This window comes from Notolepis coatsorum, assembly GCF_963971535.1.
Source record: "Notolepis coatsorum genome assembly, chromosome: 4".
In the NCBI taxonomy this organism is placed as follows: Eukaryota; Metazoa; Chordata; class Actinopteri; order Aulopiformes; family Paralepididae; genus Notolepis; species Notolepis coatsorum.
In genome coordinates, this window is record NC_140168.1 from 178,663,552 (window position 1) to 178,680,222 (window position 16,671).

The 16,671-nt window shown below is 43.0% G+C and overlaps 1 protein-coding gene across 1 annotated transcript in view; it reads left to right on the forward strand.

Moving 5' to 3' along the window:
- The window catches only part of pik3c3 (phosphatidylinositol 3-kinase, catalytic subunit type 3), a 123,311-nt gene that overhangs the window by 31,555 nt on the left and 75,085 nt on the right, over positions 1-16,671 (forward strand). The window contains exons 8-11 of the mRNA XM_084312477.1: positions 8,117-8,235; positions 9,318-9,408; positions 9,802-9,987; positions 15,225-15,364. Of these exons, the coding sequence (XP_084168603.1) occupies positions 8,117-8,235; positions 9,318-9,408; positions 9,802-9,987; positions 15,225-15,364 (536 nt within the window). The remainder of the gene's footprint in view (positions 1-8,116; positions 8,236-9,317; positions 9,409-9,801; positions 9,988-15,224; positions 15,365-16,671) is intronic.

Sequence of the window (16,671 nt, forward strand, 5' to 3'; positions counted from 1 at the left end):
CGTATTTTGGACGAAAAGCTATCAGTGAAATCCTTGATCATTCCCTTTACCGACATCCATAATATTCTGGGGTCCTGCACCGAATTAGCGTTCATCCGTAGGAATACCGTAAGAGCTTCTTTGATTTGTGTAATGAATTCCTTGTTATTAAGCAGCATCGAGTTAAATCGCCATCTTGGGGCTCGGGATGATTGTATACCAAATGTTCCTTTTAGGAGTAAATAACAGTGATCTGATAATGCATTGGGTATCATTTTCACGTCATAGTTATCAAATAGTCTCGGGGATGCAAAAACGTAATCTATTCTGGATAATGTGTTATGTCTCGCAGATCGGCAAGAGTAATTCCGGGTTGTGGGGTTAAGTGATCGCCATAAGTCATTTACACCTGTAATCTTCGACCAATCCTTTAATGCAGTGGTTCCCAACCTTTTTCCCCCCAGGGACCCCCAAACATCTCTGATGAAATTCGCGGACCCCCTCCTAATAAGATACCATAAAATACTTTTTTTTTTTTCATTTTAATAACAAACTGCTTATACACAGGCATATGCATCACAATTAGACCCACTATGCTTCTTTGACTTGTGCCTTCAATCAACAAATCTCATCTTGCACCATATGCATTTCAAAATGTTTGGCCAATATTCAAATGCTGTATTCATCCTCTCAAATCAGGCCCTAATGGTGAACGGTTTGCATTTATGGAACAAATCAATGCAACAAATTAAACTAAATATGAGACAGGAAATTCCAATCAGTAGCAGAGAGAATCTGTCCTAGCTGGGTTTAATACCTTTTTTTTGTCATTTTAATAACAAACTGCTTATACACAGGCATATGCATCACAATTAGACCCACTATGCTTCTTTAACTTGTGCCTTCAATCAACAAATCTCATCGTGCACCATATGCATTTCAAAATGTTTGGCCAATATTCAAATCCTGTATTCATCCTCTCAAATCAGTCCCTAATGGTGAACGGTTTGCATTTATGGAACAAATCAATGCAACAAATTAAACTAAATATGAGACAGGAAATTCCAATCAGTAGCAGAGAGAATCTGTCCTAGCTGGGTTTAATACCTTTTTTTTTGTCATTTTAATAACAAACTGCTTATACACAGGCATATGCATCATAATTAGACCCACTATGCTTCTTTGACTTGTGCCTTCAATCAACAAATCTAATCTTGCACCTTATGTATTTCAAAATTTTGGCCAATATTCAAATCCTGTATTCATCCTCTCAAATCAGGCCCTAATGGTGAACGGTTTGCATTTATGTTGAATGAAGTAAGAATCCACTGCAGTAAAAATATCCTCACCTCGAGTGGTGGTAGTAAGGTTGACTGACATGAGAATGTCCTGCTTCAGATCCTCATTTTCAATATATTGCACATAAACGATGAGCACAGCCTCGTCTGCGACAGTTGTAGTTTCATCAAGTTGTATGGCAAATGGACCCTTTCTAAGCTTTTCTGACAGCTGCTGCTCGCAATCACTTGACATCTTATCAATTCGGTATTTCACTACATTGTTCGAGAGTGGTACTGATTTTAGTTTATCCGCCACCTGTGGGCCGCACAGTTTCTAAACCATTTTGATGCAGGCTGGTTTGATGAGCTGCTCGCCAATATTGTGCGGTTTCTTTGCTTTTGCAATTAAAAGCGAACACTCAAAGGAGGCTTCGGTAGCCTTCTGTAAATCACTGCCACCCCTGCTCCACGCTACTCTAACATCAACAGGCTTGTTCGCCTTGAGAGACTGTTCTTTCCTCCGAAAAAAGTCTGGATCCTTCCCAACGGTTTCTGGGTGCTTAGACGCCTGATGTCTCTTCAGCTTGCTGGGCTTCAGGCTCGAGTTTGCCAACTTTTCTCCACAAATCACACACTCAGGTCGTTTGTCTGGTCCCTCAGTGAAGCCCATGGTGATGTAATTTTCGCGATTGCTGTAGGTCCTAACTTTTTTTGCAGATGAGCTGCCATCATCTCCTTTTCGTTTGTCACACATTTTCGCCTCTGGCGGCTGACTGCAGACGAGCCGAGAAAGTTAACTAGCGTGCTAGGCTAGCTACAGAAAGTGATACAGTCAACTGATTCGCGTTTTAGCGGCTACCCGGTAGCCTACTGTTAACATTCAAAAATCATGTCTAGATGTTTATTTATTTATCTTTATTTTTTTATTGTAGTGGAGAGACTATTCATGCTTCTGATGATAAAAAAAAAAAAAAAGAAAAAAAAAAAAAAACTCAAATCATCTGTGGTCTGGCGGACCCCCTGCGCCCCCTGGCGGACCCCCAGGGGTCCGCGGACCCCAGGTTGGGAATCACTGCTTTAATGCATTAGATGACTTTTTTTGTTTGTTGGAAAAGGAGGGGTAAGATTTATCCATCCTTGGATTCCAAATGGCATTAAAATCTGCACCAATTATAAATGAGTATTCGGGAAGGTCTAACATTGCTCTGGTAAGTGTAGTGAAGAAACTAACTTCGTACAAATTTGGGGCGTATACAGCTACCAACGCTATTTTCCTGTTCTTGTGTAAAATTTTAGCTATAGTTATCCGACCATCTGAATCAGACCATACTCCCTTCAATTCAATATTCAACTTCCGTCTAACGACTATGGCAACTCCACGAGTTCTCGTTCCAAAGGAAGAGTGACTAATGTTATGATATGTGTTGTCCGCTAACGTATCTATGTCTTTCCCTAAAATGTGTGTTTCGCTTAGTAGAGCCACGTCAACCTGTCCTTTTTTCATCAGTGTGAGCACGCTTTTGCGTTTGTGTTGATTATTTATTCCCCCAGTGTTCCAGATCATTATATTCAAACTAGCCATAATCAATACATGTTGTGTAGTTGTTGGTAATGCTTCTGGAGAGCGAAGCTACAATAGATATACATCCAACTATTGAGGTCCCGTTGAGAGCCGAGCTTAAAAACATACATATATACAAATAATAATCCCCTAATCCCCCCTCCCTCCGAGATTCATACAGGACTGTGTTCCATAGACACATCCTACGCATATGACTCCCTCCCTTACGCCACCGGGTTGCCCAAGATGAGCTTTCTAACCCTAATCTTCCTATGCTAATTGCCATAGAATCTAAAACTTTCATTCTAATTCAATAGAATGTCACTTTTGGTCTAGCGCCTTCCCATTAATGTAATAACAATAGTGTGAAAAATGAAAAATATAACTCTATTGATATATTAAAAAAATTAAATATTATACTTTTTTTTTTTTTTTTTTTGACCAATAGTCGACTAACGGCAAATTTTGGCCAATCCTAGTCGACCATCCAAATCCTTAGTCGGGGACAGCCCTAGTGTCTAATATGGCCGTCGCTTATCAATGACTTGTTTGCAGTCAACATTGTCGAAACGGATTGTTTTTTAATCTGTTCATTTCCGTTTTATACCATTTAGAAAAACGCTCGTTTCTTGAAACTTCCAGAAGATTTCAGAAGATTCTGTGATAATCGCCCTTTACTGGAATACACAAAACACGTTGTAATTTTTCGGCCTATTTATGAATAGTTTTCAAATAAACGCTAGATTATCGATAGTATATGTGTACTTATGCACGCTATAGAAGCGGGCTGAAAAATGTATTCTCTTATTTCCTGATCGCACACACACACACACATACACACATATGGCACACGCTGATATATAGGTGAAAATAGCTCTGATTATCCCAATACTGGTCAAATAGATTCCTTACCTCAGATCAGATGTTCTCCAAAAAGATTATTCCAATTCCTGATCGCCATTCCAAATATCGATCGCGTTTATTGATCCAACGCTGGGTACTGGAAATATATATTCCACGCTGTTCTGATGGTCCACAATGAGTCCGATTGGCTCAGGTTACATGCCTGAGAAGTAAAATGTGGATTCCGGACTCTTTTTTTCCTATGCGTTTCATTAAATCCAATCCAAAGGGGTGCAGTACCATCCGGGAGACGATAGGGGGCGGTATTTTCCCAATTCGAGTTCAGACAGATCCCCACTGGTAACGTGAGGCTAGATTGATGAAATATGAATGGAAATCGCTAATAAAAAAAATAACGATTAAAAACGAGATATCTCGTCGGCTGGCACTCAACGGTTGGCATGAACTAACTAATTATGCCGTGGCTGGCACTCAAAAGTGTTAAGGCTGTCAAAGTTAGCGCGGAATTCTATTAACGCCACTATTTTTTTTAACTCGCGATTAACTTTTTAGAAATCTTTTAAATTATTATAATTTGTTTTAGACTTCACTCAGGTGTATTATTGATACTCTCATTGATACTATGTTTGTTTCTGACTCAAAGTGTGTGTGTGTGTGAGAGATAGAGAGAGAGGGGGGGTGGTCAGAGAGATGAGGAAGGGGTGAGAGAGATGAGGAAGGGGCAAGAGAAAGAGCTGGGAGAGTGAGTGTGTGCATGTGTGAGAGGGAGAGAGAGAGAGGGGGGGCGGGGGTGTGAGTCCTCAGCCCTTGTGTGTGTGAATGTAACAAGTTCCTAACGTTTTCTTTCCCCTATTATTTCATGGATACTTTGGACACTGGACAGTTATTTTGTGCATCACTCTGTTTTGAATTTGATGCAAATTTGCAATGCATGAGGGTCATCCTTTTGTGTTAAATGGCTGCATAAAGCAAGCATTTGTTGACTCATGTTGATAAGAGTATTAAAACTTGGAACTTGAAAAATATCTGTTTAAGGTAGGGGGAAAAATGCTATTAATTTGTGATTAATCGCGAGTTAACTATGGCCAATCATGCGATTAATCAGATTAAATATTTGAATCGATTGACAGCACTAATATATATATATACTACCTACTATGTTAATATGCCTTTACTAATATGCACTCAAAACTGTAGCACTCAAAGTTTGACACTGTTTGACGAACAATGTTAGTTACACTGAACGCACAGGAAGTCCTTCATTCTGACAGCCATCAGACTATACAACGCATCACTGTGCCTCACTGAGCACAGAGTGACTGTACAAACTCCGGTAATCTTCCTGGATTTATGACCTTTGACCCATGACTTTTTACTCTCACATTGACACTTTACATTTTCTTTTCTACATTTATTACTGTATATTACTGTATATTTTTGGCTGTATATTTCAGAATGTATATCCCAGACTGTATTGAGGCGACATCGGTCTGCTACACTGGTAATGCATTTACATTTTGTCATCTATCTGATGCTTTCATCCAAAGCGACTTACAAGTTCTGTGCGAAAAGTCAACAGGAAGGGTACAACTCTTTCAGGTGAGTAACAATGTTCATCAAACAGTGCTGAAACTTGTGCTGCAGTGTTGAGTGCATAGAGACATAATACATATTAGTATAGTAGGAGAAGTGCATGGTAGTATAGGACAGTAAGAAGGTTAGTGGTTTTATTTTATAATGTTCTTTTTTTTTAAATCCGATATTGATTGAATTGTGTTTTTAGTCGACAGCGAAAGATTGGTCGGGATTCGGCTGTCCTAACCAGTGTTGCGATGCTCATATCAACACTGGTTGCACGCACGCTAATGATGCCACGTGCACGCGCGCTCCCGCGCATGCGCATAAATGTTCCCTCGTGTTAGATTCTGATGGTTCAGCCAGTATCACTTCTTCATCTGTTTGGCTTGTGTTATCACCTCTGCATCGTCGTCGTCGTGTAGTGTCTGCGTTGTGTTTATTTCCCTCTGTCTTGTCATATTGGCTGTGCAATCTTTGTCATTCCCCTTTAATGCAACTCCGTAACCATAAGTATTCACCACCTTCGTAAGAATTCGACACTTGACAGCGTAATACCTTTCTCGGAGAAACATTGTTTATTCCATAAACAAAACCTCATAATCAGATGGGAAGTTGGGAACCAATTCGTATTGTCCTTGAAAAGTCTATTCTGATGATCTCTCCTTTCACCCCGCTCGGGGGGTCATCGCGGCCTGGTGGTTATTCCAAAAGCCTGTCGTCGTGGCACTTCTCTAGTGCTGCCCTTCCCCCCCCCCCCCCCCTCTCTGTGATGGGAGGAGGGAGCCGTCTCAAAGTCTCTGATGGTTCCTCTCTTCTGTGTGGTTCGTTTCTCAGTCTGCCTTACACCCGGAAGAAACTCACTTTTCTATATTCTTGCCATAGCAACGACAGGCCCGGCCTCTCTTCTGGTTGTCATGTGACACGCCGTCATGGCAACGGTTTTTAACCTTTAACACACATTAAACTGCCGTTTCATTAATGTCAAACTCTCCATCGCTCTGACCCAAACCTCCTGCCGCTGTTATCAGTTGTTTATGTGCTGTGGAATGCAAACACCCTGCTTGCTGCTCCTACTGACTCCTTCTTGCCTCTAAACCGCCTCCCCCACTGTCACCATGCACAGCTGCCTCTCTGACCTGGCACCGTTAGATGCTGTCATCTCCCCCCAATATATACGTTACATACATTGAAAAACACCGACATCCTTCACTCGCATAAGGACAGACTAAGGCCCCGTCCACACGAGCGCTGGATTTAATGTAACCATGATTGTATGTGCGCAGTTGCACTGTTCGGGCACACACAACCGGGGTTTTGCTACACTGCAACCGCGGTCTTTGAAAACCGGAGTCCACTGTGAAGTTTTGCGCACATCCCGGTTGCAGTGGGTGCGTGTGGGCATAGCAACCGAGGTTATTCCCAGTGTTTACAGCAGAGCTGTCGCAATTATTTCCCATGTTCACGGCAGACTGTCGCAAACAATAGCAAGTTGTGTGTACAGTTTCTACGCCTAATGTATATACTCTTTTCTTTCTGGACTCTTTTTGTATCACAAATACAGTACTGTAATTGCAAATCTGGTATGTCATAAATGTATAGATGTAGCAGTACTGTCTATCTGTATGTCATGTATGTCATATATGTTACGATGAATTGGAAATGGGGGACCCTGGTGTAAACAAGACGAAAGTCTTTCTCTGGTCTGCATCCCCTTAACAATTGTATGTATTGAGCTGTACTGCACTGTACCCATTCTGCAATCTGTTAATAAAGTTTTCATTCATTCATTCATTCATTCATTCATTCATTCATTCAAGTTAGCAACCGAGCTGCATCCCCTTAACAATTGTTTGTATTGAGCCGTATTGTATTGTACCCATTCTGCAATGTGTTAAATAACGTTTGCATCCATTCATTATACTAGCGTTAACGTTACCACATTATTACGTTAGCATGTAAGCTATATACTATACATAGAGAATGCCATTCACATTAGCATGTAGCTAACAACACCAGAGATCTTTTTGTGAGACTAAACTATCCGCTCTTGGTGGTAAATTGTGTTGCTGTTGGTTTTGTTTCATCAACAAATGAGAGGCAGAACACACAGTGAATGTTTGTTTATTGCACTTTTATTGCACTTTCTTTCTTTGCTGAAAAATATATGCTCCGTTGGCTAAATGGCTAACGCAAGGTATTTAAAGATCGCGGCTTTGTTTTGTTTTTAAGCAGGAAGTGTAGTGAGCGTTCAACCTTTTCTGATTGGTTGAAATGGCCTTCATGTCTGAACAACATCGCCGCCTACTGCTTTGGCATTGTACTACATGTATCGGTTGCTGGTTTTTCAGCCGCCGTGAGTACGCGGTTATACGCGGTTATTCACCTGTGTGGACAGAGGTTTATTTTTTTCAAAACTTCTGTGTCATTAATACCCATGATCGTGTGGACAGAGGTTTATTTTTTTCAAAACTTCTGTGTCATTAATACCCATGATCGTGTGGACAGGGCCTAAAAGCAGTGCCTAATTGCCTCTACGAATGGAATGTAACACCTGACGACCGGCGCTATTGATATGCAAAGTAGCCAGGTGGGTACTGCGAGTTGGCCCATCAGTCGAGTGCAGCGCATTCCTGTGTGCACACGCGTGCACATCCGTGTGTGCGTGCACGCGCTTCTGCTCACAAAACTTTGGTTGCACGGAGTGCAACCTCGTCCCATGAGCAACGCGTCACTGGTCCTAACTGGTGGGAAGTTCGTTCCACCATTGTGGAGCGAGGACTGAGAATAGGCGGCTTCTCTTTGATGACCCTCCCTCCCTCTAATACAGTAATATGTGTTGTATTGTCTTCTGTAGGAGAACCTGGTGGAGAGCAAGCATCACAAGCTGGCTCGCAGCCTGCGCAGCGGTCCCTCGGACCACGACCTGAAGCCCAACGCCGCCACGCGAGACCAGCTCAATGTGAGTAACCAGTTGTACAGGAGGCGTCTGGTAATCCGGAGGTTCCCGGTTTGATTCCCGCTCCTCCCGGGCAGCATGTCGAAGTGTCCTTGAGCGAGACACTTAACCCCTAATTGTTCCCGATGTGCAGGTTGGCACCCTTCGTGGTCGCCTCCGCCATCGGTGTGTGAATGTGTGAGTGAATGGGTGAAATGTGAGGAACAAATTGTAAAGCGCTTTGGATAAAAGCTGCTATATAAATGCAGCTATTTACCATTGACTTAAGAAAGCAGACCCTGGCAAAAATCACATCATGATCATTTGAATCAGGGTATCTGATTATCTGGTATTAAAAAGACTTAAATTCATAATTTAAGGCCTTAAGCGGTATTAATTAATCTTTGCACTGGTATTACATTTCGTGGGGGTGGGGCAGCCCGACTGTCGGGAGATGAAATTATAGTAAATATATTAAATGTTTTTGTATTCAAGTCAATGTTTTTTGCGGGGCTACTGGGAGCTTGGTGCGTCTGACGAGAGCTTTTATGGAGCGTGTGAGAATTTTAATTGGTTGGCATGCAAGTGCAGCCGCCAGTTCAGTGTCGCTATGCGTTTAGTTTTTTTGCTAGTATGGTTGTGAAATTGGTATTATATGATATTCTAAGTGGTAATAACCTTTTGACAATTATGAATTACATGATTAACAACAATTATCATTCCCTCTAATCTCTTGAATCACATCACACTTGCAATATTTGTCAAAAGAATGGCAATATGATTTCTTCCTCAAATTGTTCACACCTAATCCTGGGTTTATGTTCAGGATGCACTAAATATGAAACATAATAAGATCACAATATTATAGACATTTGAAATGATGGGGCATCCCAACATGGATCTGTTTTTCATCCTTCAGCCAGTTTATTTATTAACCTGTGTGTGTGTTCTATTAACCTCAGTCTCATATATATATATATATATATATATATATATATATATATATATATATATATATATATATATATATATATATATATATATATATATATATATGTGTGTCTTATTATCTCTCTACAGATCATTGTGAGTATATGTGTGTCTTATTATCTCTCTACAGACATGTGAGCTATCCTCCAACCAAGCAGCTGAGCTCAGAGGAACAGGACCTGGTGTGGAAGTTCAGACACTACCTCACCACGCAGGAGAACGTGAGTGTTCCAGTCTTGTCTATTCTGCTCTGCTCTGCTCTGCTCTGCCTCTGCTCTGCTCTGCTCGCTCTGCTCTGCTGCTCTGCTTGCTCTGTTCTGTTCTGCTCTGTAACGTAATATCCTGGATGTAAAAACATGTATATTTACTGTATACGTAATATCCTGGATGTAAAAACATGTATATTTACTGTATACGTAATATCCTGGATGTAAAAACATGTATATTTACTGTAAACTTAATATCCTGGATGTAAAAACATGTATATTTACTGTAAACGTAATATCCTGGATGTAAAAACATGTATATTTACTGTAAACTTAATATCCTGGATGTAAAAACATGTATATTTACTGTAAACGTAATATCCTGGATGTGCTTCATCTCCTCCCCAGGCTCTGACTAAGTTCCTGAAGTGTGTGAACTGGGGCATGCCTCAGGAGGCCAAGCAGGCCCTGGAGCTGCTGGGGAAGTGGAGGCCCATGGACGTGGAGGACTCCCTGGAGCTGCTCTCCTCCCACTACACCAACCCCACGGTGCGGCGCTACGCCGTGGCCCGTCTGCAGCAGGCCGACGACGAGGTACGGGAGTGTATGTGTGTGTCTGTCTCAGATGAGCTACGGGTGTGTGTGTGTGTGTCACAGACGAGCTACAGGAGTGTGTGTTAGTCTATTGCTCTGTTTATAATCGATCCATTTATGAATGATTCACACATTAAATACATAACCGACATGATGTACATGAGATACCAGATATGACAGAAATGAAAACAAAGAATGGGTCTATGGCTTTGTTACGTCTTCACACACAAAAAACTGAAGTCCAAAATAACCTTGGGCGTCTCATCTCCTGGCCCTTTGGCTGTTGTTTATAAGAACACTGTCAGACTGTCACCTAGTGTCTGAGCTCAGTTTACTAGTTGATCATATTAACTAGTCAAGGCTATCAGAGATAGAATATGTATTTTAACACAGATCTATATGACATGATAATATTTCTTTCACATGGGCTTTCAGAATATTTCAATTTTATCATCAAATTCAGATGATAAATAAAACGCTTGTAGATTCATGATGACAAGCGGAATGGCGCAACTTAACGGGGCAGTTTCTCTCAGGCTTTCGAGACCTATTTCTGAAGCGCTGTGGCTGTCCCATCAACACTGCAAATCGGGATCAGACATCACGCCATTCTGTCAGGCTTTGTGCCTCCTGGTGGCAGATAACAGAACAGCAATCAACCTCAAAATCAACCACGTCGGTGCTGCGTATTGCAGACGGTTTATTTTTGTATTTTAGTGTTTGGTTTTTATTATTTTACTTTTTACTGTTTGAAGCACAATTTCAGGAAGCACAATTTCAGGAGGGTCATACATAACCACTAACCAAGCATTTCACTATATTGTACCTTATATGTGACAAATAAAACAACTTGAAACTTGAACTTGAAACTTGAACTACAGTACCACTACACCACTATTTGTCATTATGACTGGAAACTAGAGCTGGGCATATATTAAATTTTTTAATCTAGATTAATCTACCTGTAATCCTGGAATTGATCTAGATTAATCTAGATTAAAATGGCTCAAAAAAAAAGAAAAGGGTCTGCCAAATGCATTCAAAATGTGTGTTCTACCCAAATAATGACCGGAGGAGGAGATTTATCCTCTCCTCTTCATCTGAGGAGTCACTAGCTGTTCTATCTCCTTGTTCAACAGCATGAACATGTCTCTTCTTTTTGTAATTTCCAGTGTTTCTTTTAAAACCAGATTTATCGTAATTGTCTGTGCCCTTCCTTTGATGCCATTAACATTGTTACACTGATATTGACAGCTCTCTCCAGTGTCAAATCACTCTCTGTCAGTAGTTTCTTCTGTGCACCTTCATTTATTAATCCACACACAAACCTGTCTCTCAATGTGTCTTTTAGTGAATCTCTGAATTCACAATGCTGCTGACTGGTTGCTCACACACAGACTGCTGCAGAAGCAGGTTTCTCAACAAATTCAGTGCAAGCTCAGTGTAACGGTTCCATGAATGAAGAGAACACTGAACAGCTACTACAGTCTCAGGTCCACATCCAAGAGAACACTGAACAGCTACTACAGTCTCAGGTCCACCTCCAAGAGAACACTGAACAGCTACTACAGTCTCAGGTCCACCTCCAAGAGAACACTGAACAGCTACTACAGTCTCAGGTCCACATCCAAGAGAACACTGAACAGCTACTACAGTCTCAGGTCCACATCCAAGAGAACACTGAACAGCTACTACAGTCTCAGGTCCACATCCAAGAGAACACTGAACAGCTACAGTCTCAGGTCCACATCCAAGAGAACACTGAACAGCTACTACAGTCTCAGGTCCACCTCCAAGAGAACACTGAACAGCTACTGTCTCAGGTCCACATCCAAGAGAACACTGAACAGCTACTACAGTCTCAGGTCCACATCCAAGAGAACACTGAACAGCTACTACAGTCTCAGGTCCACCTCCAAGAGAACACTGAACAGCTACTGTCTCAGGTCCACATCCAAGAGAACACTGAACAGCTACTACAGTCTCAGGTCCACCTCCAAGAGAACACTGAACAGCTACTACAGTCGGAGTACAGCTCAATACACACAATTGTTAACACTATGTGTGCCGGAGGTTAAATTCATGATATACCATGGGTTGCCAGCTCTATTTGTCTATGGATAAATACCCCTTCTTTGCATGGCTATAACTTTTTTAATTCTATTGCTACATTGCCATTATTAGGGCCCATTCAAAGTCCTATATGTATTGTTCATTGTGTAGCAACGTTAAACTTTTTCATTCACATATTCATAGTAAAGTATGGTCTAATGTATAAGTATGTTTTCATCTCTTTCTGCAGCTTTCTCCAGAACGTGATCTATAGCCCCAAATGCATTATATTGATGATGAAATACAGTTTGATGGCAATCGGGGCGATATAAAAAATTTCAATTGGACGTACTTCTAGAATGATCTACGTATGATCTGATGATGACCGGATGGGCGGGGGATCGTTTATAATTCCGTGGGCAGCGTTATATCATTCATCTAGTGTGGGTCATATGTTCATCATAACAGTTTATATGGAACACGTTCAAGAATAACGCTGAATCTTACCGGATCTTCCTCGCGCCGTTGGACGATCAGCGTGGTGTAGACCGTTTTCGATTATGGGATGTTTATCCTGATGAACCATTTCCAGCTTGTATAATACTATATACGTCCAAATCATGTTGTTTATCGAGTTATTGGCAATGGATCGCTATATATTGTGACGAGCCAGAGTGCCGGCAGCCAAACCGAGTGCCCGGAAGTAATATGGCCGACCAGCACAACCTCCACAGCACTTCCTGTTTGGCGATTGCGCCGATCGGCCACCAGATGGCGCTCCTGAACCGCCAGAGAGCTCAGTGGGTCCTCCTGGTGGATCTCAGGCCAGCGGAGGGGAAATATGAATCCGATCACAGATTTTTGAAATATTGATATTAAAGACGCTGTAAAGCGTCCTTCGGCAACTTGAGCATGGCCGGGAATGACGCTGTAAAGCGTTTCCCGGCAGTTAAAGTGTTAAGGAGATGCAGACCAGAGAAAGACGTTTGTCTTGTTTACATCAGGGTCTCCCATTTTCATTTCATATTGCTCCACATTGTCATCAAACGGTCCAATATTTCCAATAACCCAAGCCATTTCTGTTGTAAACACTCACGATAGTCCAGTCGATCCTTCCTTTAGTGTGTAAAGTGGATTTCCTCCTCTTGTAGATGTTTTCAAGTGCCGCCCGAGTAACGTGAGCTAACATGCTAACATCAGGGTCTCCCATTTTCATTTCATATTGCTCCAGATTGTCATCAAACGGTCCAATATTTCCAATAACCCAAGTGCCGCCCGAGTAACGTGAGCTAACATGCTAACTCTCTAAGCTAACGTTAATAATGTAAACAAAGCTCTCAACGGACTTCTTCTTTCTTGCATTGCGCAGATTCAGACGTCCTCATCGCCGAATTGTGTTATATCCTGAGGACTTCTTAACCTCACCTGTATAACAATGATTACCGGACCACTAAAGTTACTTTAGTTTAACACATTATTCTGACTACAACTCCGGTACATACGTGCAATCACTTCCGGGCACCACAGCTGTGAACTACGGCAAGTATTTAAGGACAATACAGACTCAACGTTGAGAAAAAGATTAACGGCGTCAAATTATATTATCGTGCGCTACTAGTCTCGCGTTAACGCAGCACGTTAACGCCGTTAACGGCCCAGCTCTACTGGAAACATTACATTACATGAAAATTTACACATTTGAATGCTTAGAGTACCATCAGCATAAATCTCCCTCTCCTCTCCTCCTTCACCCTCTTCTCTCCTCTCCTCTCCTCCTTCACCCTCACCTCTCCTCCTCTCTTCCTTCACCCTCTCCTCCTCTCCTTCACCCTCTCCTCTCATCTCCTCTCCTTCACCCTCTCCTCTCATCTCCCCTCCTTCACCCTCTCCTCTCATCTCCTCCCCTCCACCCTCCTCCCCTCCTCCACCCTCTCCTCTCCTCCCCTCCTTCACCCTCTCCTCTCATCTCCTCCCCTCCACCCTCTCCTCCCCTCCTTCACCCTCTCCTCTCCTCCCCTCCTCCACCCTATCCTTTCCTCCCCTCCTTCACCCTCTCCTCCCCTCCTCCACCCTATCCTTTCCTCCCCTCCTTCACCCTCTCATCTCCTCCCCTTCACCCTCTCCTCTCATCTCCTCCCCTCCACCCTCTCCTCCCCTCCTCCACCCTATCCTTTCCTCCCCTCCTTCACCCTCTCCTCTCCTCCCCTCCTTCACCCTCTCCTCCCCTCCTCCACCCTCTCCTCTCCTCCCCTCCTTCACCTCTCCTCCTCTCTTCCTTCACCCTCTCCTCCTCTCCTTCACCCTCTCCTCTCATCTCCCCTCCTTCACCCTCTCCTCTCCTCTCCTCCCCTCCACCCTCCTCCCCTCCTTCACCCTCTCCTCTCCTCCTCTCCTTCACCCTCTCCTCTCCTCCCCTCCTTCACCCTCTCCTCTCATCTCCTCCCCTCCACCCTCCTCCCCTCCTTCACCCTCTCCTCTCCTCCTCTCCTTCACCCTCTCCTCTCCTCCCCTCCTTCACCCTCTCCTCTCCTCCTCTCCTTCACCCTCTCCTCTCATCTCCCCTCCTTCACCCTCTCCTCTCATCTCCTCCCCTCCACCCTCCTCCCCTCCTTCACCCTCTCCTCTCCTCCCCTCCTTCACCCTCTCCTCTCATCTCCTCCCCTCCACCCTCCTCCTCTCCTTCACCCTCTCCTCTCCTCCCCTCCTTCACCCTCTCCTCTCATCTCCTCCCCTCCACCCTCTCCTCCCCTCCTTCACCCTCTCCTCTCCTCCCCTCCTCCACCCTATCCTTTCCTCCCCTCCTTCACCCTCTCCTCTCCTCCCCTCCTTCACCCTCTCCTCTCCTCCCCTCCTTCACCCTCTCCTCTCATCTCCTCCCCTCCACCCTCTCCTCCCCTCCTTCACCCTCTCCTCTCCTCCCCTCCTCCACCCTATCCTTTCCTCCCCTCCTTCACCCTCTCCTCTCCTCCCCTCCTTCACCCTCTCCTCTCCTCCCCTCCTTCACCCCTCCTCCACCCTCTCCTCTCCTCCCCTCCTTCACCCTCTTCTCTCCTCCTTCACCCTCTCCTCTCCTCACCTCCTTCACCCTCTCCTCTCCTTCTTCTCATCTCCTCTCCTCACCTCCTTCACCCTCTCCTCTCCTTCTTCTCATCTCCTCTCCTCCCCTCCTTCACCCTCTCCCCCAGGACCTGCTGATGTACCTGCTCCAGCTAGTCCAGGCTCTGAAGTACGAGAACTCCAGTGACATCCAGGCAGGCCTGGAGCCTGGCAGCAAGAGAGACTCCCAGGGCCTTGGAGAGAGCTCTGGGCTGGGGGACCTTGACAGGTCAGTAAGACTGCAATATTGGGTGTTAACATCCCAGTATTATTCAGAGTCCTCAAATATTCCGTCCGTGAGTTGGAGCATGTAAATCCAATCCAATCCATTTTATTTATAGAGCACTTTTAAAAACAACAAAGTTGACCAAAGTGCTGTACATGTCCCACAACATAAGATAAAAAGATAAAAGCACACAATAAAAACATATACAATATATCTAGGGCTGTCAGTTTATTGCGTTAATTAGATTAATTAATTACACAGCAAATTATCGCGTTATGAAAATTAACTCAAAATTAATTACAATTTTTTCTTTTTTTTTATAATTCTTTTTTTTTAAATCTCATTCATTCCATAAGAATGTAGAATACACATTACAGACTTTTTTATATGGTCCATTTGCATGTTCTTGGTATCTGATTTTAGGGACATGGATCTCAGGGAATGTATTCCCAGTGTCAGAAATACTGTGTCTGTTACTAGGCTTGAGTAAATTGTAATGAACCAAATGAGAATATCAATTACATTTTTTTTTATCTTTGACTGTGAATAACACTATGCTCAAATTGACCAGACCTGAAAAATCTAAGCAAATTAATAGATGGAAGATGATTAAACAGAAGGTTTTGTAGATACAATACTGAATTCTGCCATCCGGACACATGAAATTTGAAATATGATTATAGAATATCAGGCATAAAATGGTTATGCGATTAAAATGTGATTAATTAGATTAATTAATTACAAATCCTGTAATTAATTAGATAAATTTTTTTAATTGCCTGACAGCACTAAATATATCACATAAAAAAGGCAGGTCTCTCAAACTGTTTAAAAACCAAAAGCCAAAGCAAATAAATTAGTTTTGAGGCGTGATTTAAACACCTGCAGAGTGGGGGCCTGCTTAACATGCAGTGGCAGCTCATTCCAGAGCTTTGGGGCTGCCACAGCGAAAGCACGGTCCCCCCTAAGCTTCAGCCTGGACTTGGGAACAGCCAAGAGGAGCTTATCAGAGGACCTGAGGGACCTTGGAGGAACATAAGGTTCCAGCAGGTCCGAGAGGTAGCCCGGTGCCAAGCCATTCAGACATTTAAAAGCAAACAGTAAAACCTTAAAATCAATCCTAAAACACACAGGAAGCCAGTGGAGTGCCATTTACAGTTGCAGGGATATGCTAATATCCCTATGAAAAGCCCAGCATATGATTACTGGACTATGGAATATGGAAGCACCTTATCCTGTTTATTGTTGGGTTTTGTGGTCTGTGTGAGATCCGATTCCATGGTAATACAATAATCCATTTACTTGTGTAT